The following is an 11,236-nucleotide window of genomic DNA, read 5'->3' on the forward strand; positions in this document are numbered from 1 at the left end:
CGAACACAATTTTATTTTTAAATTTCTACGAACGAACGAACGAACAAAAATGTTATTTCTATTGCCTACGAACGAACGAACGAACGTTCGTAGCCAACAGTACTTTCCACTTAGTCCGTTGCAACGGAAATCAAGTTTGCATAGAATGCAGCGCCAACTATATGTGAATTTTATTTTTTATCGTTTTAGGCAATGAATCGATGGTTTTCTTATGGCTTCTTTAATTCGTTGTTGGTTGATTTTATATTAAATCTACCAAAATAGAATTAAAAATACCATATTTTTTCTCTCTGTGTAGGTTTATAATAAAACATAATTTTACTACTGAAATTTAAAGAATTTTTTTTTGTGAATTCTAGTATTGAAAGAAATAGATCGAAAAAAAAACTCATATCTCAAATGCGTTGGCATTTTTACATTATTATGCCATCTATTACCAAAACGTTTGAAACTTCACGCTTTTGTATAGTTTTTGAACTTTCGCATACAATACTCACATAAAACATTGTATTTGTCTATGTAATTTTCATACAAAATATCGTTTTTGTATATTCTCTTTTGAGCGGTTCATCTTCATTTATGCTTTGAAGAAGATTCGCAATATATTGCTGAAGTTCTATAAGTTTAGGTGTTTCAACGTGTCAGTAACAGGTGGCATAACGCGACTACTTTTGCGACTTTGTTCGAACATGTTTGAGCTATGCAAAAACTATTATAAAAGTGAAATGATTTCATTTAAAATTTGCACTTACACTTTTACGTGCAACTTCGCGTACCTAAAAAAGTTATGAAAATTAAATGAATAAAAAACATAGATAACGTCAAAAAAACAAACAAATGAACTGCATACCGTATCGCCACCAGAAATTACACAAATTCCGATCAAAATCTTTCCATCTGAAAATAAATAAACGCAACTGATATTTTAAAGTTCTATCAATTGTACAGGGTGTTCCATAATTTCCTACAGATTGCTCGGCTCTATAGATGTAAAAAACAGTATATAGGCAGCCGTAGGCAGGCATCGGGTAAAAATACTCTATGCTAGAGTTATTTTAATATAATGAAAATGCATACTATGACAATTACCTTTCCACAGATAATTTTTTCCCGAAGGGTGCCAACGACTGTAACCCACTATAAGGGTATACAGAGATTTATATGAAATTATGAAGCGCCTTGTAAAAAAGAAACGGAAAAGGGATATTAAGAAAAAAATATTCACCAAGAGGAATACCATCAGATTTTTCCAAGATATCATTGCCATGGATGAATGCAATACCTAAGAAATAATTTCAATTTATATTATATTTGATAAAAATCCAAATCAACTCACGAAGCTGCCCATTCAAATATGGCATTTCACCTACACCCCTATATCGGTTTTCGGTTGGCTCCAAATATATCTCTGCAATTAAATAATATTTTTATTTACTTTTAATTCAAAATGAATAATTTTATTTTTAATACGTGGGAAAATCCAATCTCCTTTGGGCAGTTTTGCTCGAATTTCTACTTTTCCATATTGAAAGTTAAATGTTTTCTTCGAACGAAATTTAGCAGATACAACCTAAGCGGATACAACCGGAGGTAATATTCGTAATTAATTACAGATTCATTTTTCATTAATTACGGATTCATACCGGGGGTAATATTCTCTTCAAACCCGCATGTCTCTCGCATTCTTCCTTTGGATCTATGAATGAAGTACATCTGATATAAACAAGAAAAAAAATGTAAAGATACGTACGACATATTAAGCTAAATTCATAATTTGGAAAGAGCTGTTCAAGATATTTAAACTTTTATATTTAACAGTTGGTAATTTGATTGTTATTGGTATAAAACAAAGTGAAAAACAATCTTACTCTTTGGAATCAATGAGAAAATGACCGGTGCGGATGTCAGCTTCAGAAAATCCAGATTCTTGAATGCGATACAACAATTTTGGAAAAATGTTCAAACTTCCCTGAGAGACATTCCAAACGCTTTCGATGAACGAATTTTAATTTTGTAGGATAAAACAATATATAAAAATTTAAAAGAAGAATTAAAATAACTTAAAAAATTGATGTTAAACAATAAAAAACTAACGTCCAATTGCCTGATCTAAATTCATTTTGGACTTCTATAATCTATATATCCCCCAGTAAAAATATTGTAATAAAAATGGATTCAATTCCAAATCAATATCTAAAGCGGTTTCAAAATATCAGTGGTTCATACAATGCAACATTTTTAACATTCACAACCTTCGATCCAACAAAACTCCGAAGCGAATCGACGCATTTTTTATATCTCTACAAAAAATATATTTTTGAAATTCAAAGTGAAACTTTTTTATAGATTTTACCGAGTGAATACGTAAAGTGTATAAAATTTTCAACAAAATTTGAAGGTAAATATAGTCAGTGTGTTGTATTTTGAACATATTTTCATGTCCAAAGTTCATTTTAATCATTAAGAATGAAATAAAAAAAAATCCCAGAACAACCAAAAATGGCGTTATCCGTCTAAAGTGATACGCTCGACACCGTCTAAAGTGAGACGCCATATAATTGTATGTTATGGAACAGTGTTGACATTTGAATGTCATTTTTTGGTGGGAAATTGTGTTTGCGTGTATTTGCATTGACTTTAACGTGATTTTTTTGTGATTTAATGTGATTTTTTTTTTAATTTTGGTGATTTTTTTAGCCATGTCACGTTATCAACGAAAGACCACCCACGGTGTCACAGACTTTGATCAATTGTTGAATGCAATCAAAGATGTTAAAATCGAAAAAACCGAATTATCATTGATGATGATATGGCAATTGCTGAAATTGTAGAGGTTGAAACATCGGAAGAACCATCCACTTCTAATCTCACTCGTAGCGCTAGCCTTTCCTCTAGCCTTTCTTCTGTGCTTAGTGCCATCGGCCCTCTGCAGCCAGCTACACCAAGAAAAAAATCAAATCGCGGCCGTCGTGCTATGCAAAGCACCATATTAACATCGCCCGAAACCGTTTCTATTTTGAAGGAAGGAAAACGTAAGCGCGATGAAGCCAAATCAAAGAAGAAGAAACAGGCCGCGAAGAAATCATCGCAAACAGTCGACCTCAAAACGTTCAAAACGCAAGGCCTCTTCTTCATCATCATCAGGATCTGATGAGGATCCGTGTTTGGCTTGCGGCAAGTCGATGCAAGGCCCATTGACCAGACACAATTCAATCACATGCTGCACCTGCAAGGGGTACGCTCACTTGAAATGTGTTGATCTAGGCCGCTCAAGTATGTATGTGTGCCAAAACTGTGACTCGGATTTGGAAATGGAGTAATATTAATCGGCCTCTTTCATTAAAAATTGATTTGAAACATTCAATAACAATCAAAATATTAAATAAATGAATCAATTTAATAAATTATTATGTGTTTTTATAACATTTCCCAATTTTCATGCAATTTTATCACACTTTTTTATATTTTGTTGTGCGTCTCACTTTACACGGTGAAATTTTTTTTGGCCAAAAATCACATGTTTAGAAAATCTAGAATATTTTTTTATTTTAATCGCAATTTAATCACTTTCTTCAGCAAAGTTGTAGCAATGGTCAATAGCTATCCAACGGTATATGAATCTTTTCGATATCTTATCATTTGAAATTTTTATGATGAAAAAACAAAACCCGTCTCACTTTTAACGGTTCTCCCCTACTTTTAATTTCCATATAAGCGTAACATTTGTTGACTATGCATTATAAAAGTGTATGTAAAGATTTTTGGCAGCGCTACTGACATACAGGGTGTCTCATATATTTGCAAAACTTTATCCGATCTAGAAATAATTTACTACAAAGTTGTTCAGAATGATGAGAGAAAACCCCTTAACCCATCATTTTTTAGCCAAAAATTCCCCGCTTAGCATCATGACTTAATCTTCAATCAGACATTTTATCGTGTACATTAGTTGAACGAGGTGTGATTAAATAGAACTGGAATCTCAGTTGATAGTAAAAGAGCAACATGATTTTTTTTGTATAGCTTTACAATTGTTTGTTACTGTTTTATTGTCAACTGGAAGTTCTTTTGAAACCTATGGGTTAAATTTATACTAAAAAAGAACATTATGCTCCCATCTTACATTACTTGAAAACAAATTTATTGTCAAATAAATATATATACCTTGAATATGAATGGTATATTACGAATTCAGCATCCTATTTAAAATTTAAAGAAATAATAATAAAATACTTTTGTCAAACTTATGTAAAATCATCCAAGCATCTCGATTTGTAATTAAAATTTATTACAAATCGGCATAGGTCAATCTGCACATGAGTGATTTCAGAGTGGTTTAGCTTCTTACGGTGGCAATCCAATAGGTAGAAAAGATTCCAAGAACTTCACAAATTTAATTCAATTCAATTGGAACATAATATTATGTAATATATCCCGTGTGCAAAAAAGTGACTTACAGACATTCAAGTATAAATTAATTAATTCGACTATACAGGGTCAATTGAAGTGTTACATTTTTTCAATCATTGTTCAAAAAATAACAACAATGCAGTTTCTGTCACTCTTTTGCATAACGGTACATCAAAGTGTTGTTTACAAAATATACTGCGCATTTATGAAATTAGTGCTCGCAGTCGCACTATATTCATCATGGAAATCAAACGCAATAGCGTGATCGCTCTTCATTTGGCTGGAGAGTCAAAAACAAACATTTTGAGAAAACTAAATCATTTTGATATCAATAGAATATTTGTGCATCGTATATACCATAAAACGATATAATGAATCTGGCAGCATCGATAAACGTCATGGTGGTGGTCGGAAAAAGACAGCAACTTCATCAGAAATGGTTCGGCGAATAAAGAAAAGAATTGATCGTAATCCGAGACGAAGTGGTAGAAAAATGGCTGTTGAATTGAAAATAACCCGAATTAGCATGAAAAGAATATTAAAAAATGAACTCAAGGTCAAGCCATTGAAGATGCAAAAAGCGCATGATTTAACTCCAGAGCAAATGAAAGTTCGCGTATAAAGATCAAAGTTGTTGAAACGGTTGGCCGAAGGTGGCCATTTGCCAAACATTGTTTTTTCTGGCGAAAAAATGTTTAGCATCGAACAATTTGCAAACAAACAAAACGACCGGGTATATTTAGCAAAAAGATCGAATGAAAATGTGCATCTTCGTTTGGTCACCAAAAAGCAAGCACCAGCTATTGTGATGGTTGGCCGACATTACGGCCGATGGTCGTTCTCCGCTGGTATTTTTGGATGCTGGTGTCAAGGTAAGTGCTCAAAAGTACCGTGAAACTGTCTTTTAGAACCAGTATTGAAGCCACACAAACATTTCAAAGAAAGAGCACACACTTTTCAACAAGATTCTGCACTGTCTCACAAAGCACGCGTAACCCAATATTGGCTCAAAAATAACGTTTAGAACTTCATTTCGAGTGAACAATGGCCGCCATATTCTCCGGATGCGAATCCATTGGACAACTCAATTTGGGATATATTGCAGACCAAGGTCGGTTTAAAAAAATACCAAAGTGTGGATGCCTTAAAGTCAGCCATACGTCGAGAATGGAAGCGAATTCCAGAGTCTCACATTCAGGCAGCATGTAACTCGTTCATTGGCCGGCTCACTGCCATAATTTGGGCCAAAGGTCAACAAATCGAAATGTTGAACTGAATATGAAAATTTATGTCTTTTTCCAATGTTTTTTAATTTGAATGAAAAATATATACGGATAAATGCTAAATTTACAGACGTCTTTTTTTGAAACACTTCAATTGAGCCACCCTGTAATAGCCTAAGTTGATTACTTTTCTTGCAAATTTATAAATTATATGTATAGATAGTCGAAACGTCTCATATTAGCTACCTGACTTGTGAATATTCTTAAACACGAGAATTAGAGAAATTTTAATTTTCGAAAAATCTACCCTGAAAATTTTTCTTCGCACACTACCTGGTGTACACAGAACCAAAACAAACAGAGTCGAATTAATTATCAAGTCTAAAGTTCTCAAGCTGATCTTTTACGAGATATCCGTTGATCCTGGTTTTCAGACACAGATGTGTAAATTTTAAATCTTTTTTTTTTATTCCGAGTTGTTGTTGGGTTGAATTTTTTAATGTAATGCGTGGAAATAATGTTAATTTTTCCAATTCATTTGTATAGTTTTTTGTCATTTGTATTATGGGAAATGTGTTTTCTAGAAAAATTCCAGCAAGGAGAAAAAGCACATTTGGAATCGTTTATACCTATTCATGCTTTTCGGTGTTTGTAAATTTGACATAGAAAATAGAGTCGCAATGTTGGACAAAGGACAACCCGAGTGAAAAATGGCATTGAATTTTTCAATGCGTAGTGTCAAACGGCATTTAAGCAATAAATCGACACCGCATGGCTATAGCGATGTGGTGTATGCACTCAACGTGCGCACGGACCATGCGGTCTCGATTTATTGCTTAAATGCAATTTGACACTACGCATTGAAAAATTCAATGCCATTTTTCACTCGGGAAGCACTTCATAAACATTAAAATTACGTTGACTCTATTTTATTTGAAATGACTGAAATCCTAAATCTCGCCTGAAATGTGACCGTGAACTTGTGCATGATAGTGGGTCATTATGTGATGAACATTTTTTTTCTTGGTAACAAATTTAAACTATTACTGAAACTAAAACGCATAAAGAATGTACTTTTTTACAGATAGAACGCGGCTATTCTTATGACAACAAAATTACAAACTCATTGTCTCGGACCTTGAGCAACACCAATACTGGCTGCAGCTGCCGAGTTGTAACCAAACTTTGCTAATCAGGAAGTTTTTAAAGAAGCCATTACCTCAATTTCAAGTGGCATCCTAATAAAAAAAAATTGTATTTAAAGATATAGAAAAATAAAAAAAATTATTCACTAACCTGACATCTTGGCTCCATCGGTCTAGTAACGATCCACGATTAAACTGTTCCTCGAATATTAACGTATCTTTACAGCTTATGTGTTTTTTATTAACGGTTGTGATAGAAGGATGACAATTTTCGTAATTTTGTTGATTCAATGGATTTGGTTCGTTTTGTTGGTGTGACTGTTGCTGTTGATTATATTCATTTTGTTGATTGTATTGATTTTGATTATTGTTTTGCTGGTTATAGTGATTTATATGTATTGGGTGTTGTGTTGTGGTGGTCCAATAATTTGACGATGAGGTTGCTTTAGTTGTGTATCTAGAAGCATACATATTTGGTTCCTCATAAACTTGAGTTGTTGTTGGTACTTTTTGTGATGAATTCCAAACTTCATCATTGGTTTCTTTCGATCCGTTTGACCCTCCGAAATTTGAGAATTCCGAATTATAAACAAAATGATCTTGAAATCAAAAAATTAATTGTTTTTTGGTTTCTTTATAGATTTTTATACACAGAAAAAAAATACAATGTAAACTAAATGACATGCCATATAAAATTCGGAACTAGTTGACAATCCGTTTAAAAATGTATTTGTCCATCTAATTTCCATACAAAATCCAAATTTCATCATCATGTGACAATATGAAGATCGTAATTTGTCTGTTTCATCTCTGGATAAATAAATATTACCTGGATATATATATCTTTGATTTTGTAAACTGTATCCGAATCTTCCATGCTGAACGTAAATCCAAAAGTTCAAGACATCACCTTGGCGTAGTTGATATTGATTGTTTTCGTATGACCTTTCAAATATATTTATTTATTGTTTATATATACCGATTTTTTATTATTAATAACAGAAAACTAACCACAAGCCCATAGATTTAGTTCTAGTTTGACCATAAAAATCACCCACTTCATTTATTTGAATTTCTTTATTGATATTCCCATGAAAAGCAAACAGAACAATGCCTCGTTCATCTATTTAAAAACGGTGTTTTATTTGAATAATGAAAAAGAAATGGTACATAATAAACAAAAAGTGAGACGATTTTATAATCTTTATTTATTTTGTTTTCCATTCAAAGTCATACGTCCTCAAGGTAAAAATTTAAGGGGATGGGGGTAATTGGTAAAAAATCGAGGGGGTAAGCCAAAGCGCGACGATGACAAACAACGTTGACAGTAGCACCATGGTGCGGTTCCCAGCGAAACTAAAAAATGGCACAAATTTCGATCGCCTAAATCAAAAATGGTACAAATTTGAGCCACCCAACATAAACAGTGACAACCATAATGAGGTTGCTGCGTTGCCCAGCTGTCATTGTCGTCGTGCTTTGGAGTAAGCAAAAAAGCAAATTGTATTTAGTGTAAAGTGTAATTTTTTTGTTTTTTATGCGCCTCACTCTTTTTGCAAAAATCCCTAGTGAATCGAAAGAATTTTTCCCAAAAACCCTAACAAATCGAAAAAACTTCTCCAATTTTCAAAACTTGTTGAGCAGAAAAATGTTTTCACTTTTCCAATCAAATACCCTAGCAAATTAAAAGAATTCCTTGGAAATGTTTGAAGGGTAACACTTCGTCAAAGGGGTTAATCGGACACCTCGGACCCCTGCTGAGGATGTATGATTCAAAGTTATCACATTTTGAAGTTCAAGTCTTGAACTTCAAGACCATGTAACTTTTACAACAACTTGGGATTTTTAAACGCCATTGATATACTTTATGATGTTACTTCATTTATTATTATCAGAGAAAAAACTGGCTTCTATTTACACCATTCAACCCTTTAGCTCATAGCTTCTGACCATGGGTCCAAAGGGTTGGATTAGCCCCCCTGGAGAACAGATTTGAGAATTACCCCTTTACTTAAAAATAATCGAAATATTCTTTCGATTTGCTAGGACTTTTCCTATAAAAAGTGAAGAGTTTAGTAAAATAAGGGGCTCCTAGGGTACCCATTCCAATTCTCTGAGATGAAGTTTTCAAAGAAACAACGTATCGTATAAGAGTGAGCGAGATGAAATAAGCTGGAATTGAATCTTGTTGAGTAGGTTCGACCTGATCCAAAATGTTTTGGAAGTTAAGATCTACAGGAGTGTAGAATTTCGTTATTTTTCACGATTTCCCGTCGGAAAAGCGAGAAAATCGCCATGTAGTTTTTTCCATTTTCATTTAGTATTCCATTCAGAATATTAATATGCAATATACAATGCTAAAAACCGGATGGCCAAACTACTTTTATCAATTTTTCTAAAAGGTAATGTCAAATGCCTTAATAAAGTCCCTAACGCAGTTTCTTACACACTTTTACTCACACACAAACAAAACAAAATGTCAAAAAACAGCTATTCGAGCGAACCATTCATGCTTCGGAATGAAAAAAATGTTTGAAAGATCTATGATATTTCGAAAAATGGGATGTATATTCGAATGTCCGCACATGTGAAAGTCGAAACTTGGGACTAGGTTTAAATAATTGTACCAAAAATGTACTTAATAGTACCGCAATTTATTTTTAATTGTACCTTACTCGTTTGGCTAATATTTGAGGTTCAAATTTCGGGGCACTTCAATTTGCTGGTCAACTAGCCAAAATAAAACTCAAAGATATTTTTTAAATTTTTATAGCTGATAATAATTGTACCTAAAATGTACCTTCAAAATAACATCATCATAAAGTCATTACTTCGATGGTGTTCTTCTGCAGAGCATGTCCTTCAAAATTCACGGGGGGTTTCCCGAAAAAATGGCAAAAATAAAAAGGTATATTAGAGGAATTCAAGTCTAGTTATTTCGTTAAAAGACCACACACCGAAAGGTATAATCGGTCTATAAATGATTGTTGTTGTTGTTGTTGTTGTTGAAAAGGTATATATATATCAGTAATGTGCGAGCTACATTTTACAGGGGGGGTGATTTTTCAAAAACCAAAAATTCTCTAGCAAATCAAACAAATTTTCGTTTTTTTTTTTGGAAGTCACTTTTTGAGGCGAAAATCCCTAGCAAATCGAAAGAATTTTCTCCGCGAAAAACCTTAGCAAATCGGAAAAAAATCTCTCGGAACCAAAAACCCTAGCATATTTAAAGAATTCTCCTCAATTTTCTACATTGATGAGCTAAAATAAAAAAAAAAGGTCTTCACTTTTTTCATGAAAAACCCTAGCAAATTCGAATAATTTTCGCGAAAAAAATTTTCTCATCCAAATCACGGGAGGGGTAAACCACCCCCCCCCCTACCCCCCTCGCACATTACTGATATACACAAACATGACATCGTATAAGCCATAACAACAGAGCACAATATGCTGTGTAGAAGTACTAATACATGCGCGCACTACTCAGCTTCGTCTTTGCTTGTTGCTTCAAGCGTGCATGTGATGCTTGTGAGAATGTACCCCCCCTACCCCCTTCGCACATTACTGATATATAGTATGAAAATCGGAAAATTGACATTTCTGTCCCAAGGAGTGAGTCCCAAATTCAAATGATGACATTTTTGAGAGTCACAAATTGGTCACTAAAATATGACACCATTTATTTTGATCTAAGTATTTGCTTTGAAAAATTTCATTGATTTTCGACTTTTAGTATGAAAATCGGAGAATTGACATTTCTGTCCCAAGGAGTGAGTCACAAATTCAAATGATGACATTTTTGAGAATCACAAATTGGTCACTAGATCTGTGTCGAAGAATTTTTATGATTACGGTTGTTTTTATGGAAAGCCTTTTCGAAATTTCGATAATAATTCTTTTTTGGCCAAATTTCACTTTTTTGTTCAAAAAATTTCCGCCAGATATCGTATCGAAATTTTGAAAACATTTTTGGAAATCAAAAATTAATCACTAAAATACTGCATCATTAGTTTTTCGAAAGGAGCGAGTACGACGTTTCCCCCTTTGCTAAGCGAAATAAATCCGATATACGGCGCTGATTTAAATGTCACTCTATGTCATTCCACAATGATACATTTTTTGGCTTGACAATATATAAGCTCTTCATTCAACATGCATAATTTTTGAACGGTCGAGTAAAAAAAAGAAACATATCATAAAATATTCTTCTTACGTTTATCATAAAAATTCTCTATATTTTAAATTTATTTGTTTAAAAATAACAATAATTTCAATTTTTTTTTTCATAGATTGAACAAGAATCTAATGTAAAAAGTAATACCAATGCGACACCTACCGTTAAAATAGAAAAGGAAACTTATTTGGAATTGTAACATTTTGGTCCGCCATAACAGCATCTTCGTTTTGCTTCTCTGTGATTGGTCAAGTAAAACGAAGATGCTGTCATGGTGGACAAAA

General features: G+C 33.2%; 1 protein-coding gene across 6 annotated transcripts; it reads right to left on the bottom strand.

The window, feature by feature from the left end:
• Window positions 1–716: 716 nt before the first annotated feature.
• Window positions 717–9,684, bottom strand: LOC116349795 (gram-negative bacteria-binding protein 1-like). 6 transcript variants are annotated; one of them, XM_031781388.1, is made up of 14 exons: window positions 9,449–9,684; window positions 7,790–7,901; window positions 7,608–7,723; window positions 6,930–7,377; window positions 6,853–6,871; window positions 4,165–4,199; window positions 1,869–1,988; window positions 1,644–1,713; window positions 1,471–1,570; window positions 1,337–1,408; window positions 1,238–1,282; window positions 1,090–1,137; window positions 851–897; window positions 717–776 (listed from the first exon to the last, which is right to left on the bottom strand). In XM_031781388.1, exons 2-14 carry the CDS (start codon window positions 7,798–7,800, stop codon window positions 732–734), a joined length of 1,176 nt encoding a protein of 391 aa, XP_031637248.1. In that variant the 5' UTR covers window positions 7,801–7,901; window positions 9,449–9,684; the 3' UTR covers window positions 717–731. The 6 variants fall into 6 exon arrangements, with proteins under 6 accessions (XP_031637248.1, XP_031637247.1, XP_031637249.1 ...); XM_031781387.1 differs by having other exon boundaries at window positions 1,226–1,282; window positions 9,449–9,683; XM_031781390.1 differs by having other exon boundaries at window positions 753–776; window positions 1,226–1,282; window positions 1,371–1,408; window positions 9,449–9,679.
• Between the last annotated feature and the right edge of the window lie 1,552 nt (window positions 9,685–11,236).

Source organism: Contarinia nasturtii, unplaced genomic scaffold (genome assembly GCF_009176525.2).
Source record: "Contarinia nasturtii isolate CC-2019 unplaced genomic scaffold, AAFC_CNas_1.1 Cnas_scaffold_3120, whole genome shotgun sequence".
In the NCBI taxonomy this organism is placed as follows: domain Eukaryota; kingdom Metazoa; phylum Arthropoda; class Insecta; order Diptera; family Cecidomyiidae; genus Contarinia; species Contarinia nasturtii.

Bases quoted from the DNA above. Each gene is read 5' to 3' on its own strand.
- LOC116349795 (XM_031781387.1), bottom strand. The intron at 1,283-1,336 runs GTGAGTTGATTT...ATTATTTCTTAG, and splicing joins ATATTTGAATGGGCAGCTTC to GTATTGCATTCATCCATGGC. The intron at 777-850 runs GTATGCAGTTCA...TAACTTTTTTAG, and splicing joins TAATTTCTGGTGGCGATACG to GTACGCGAAGTTGCACGTAA.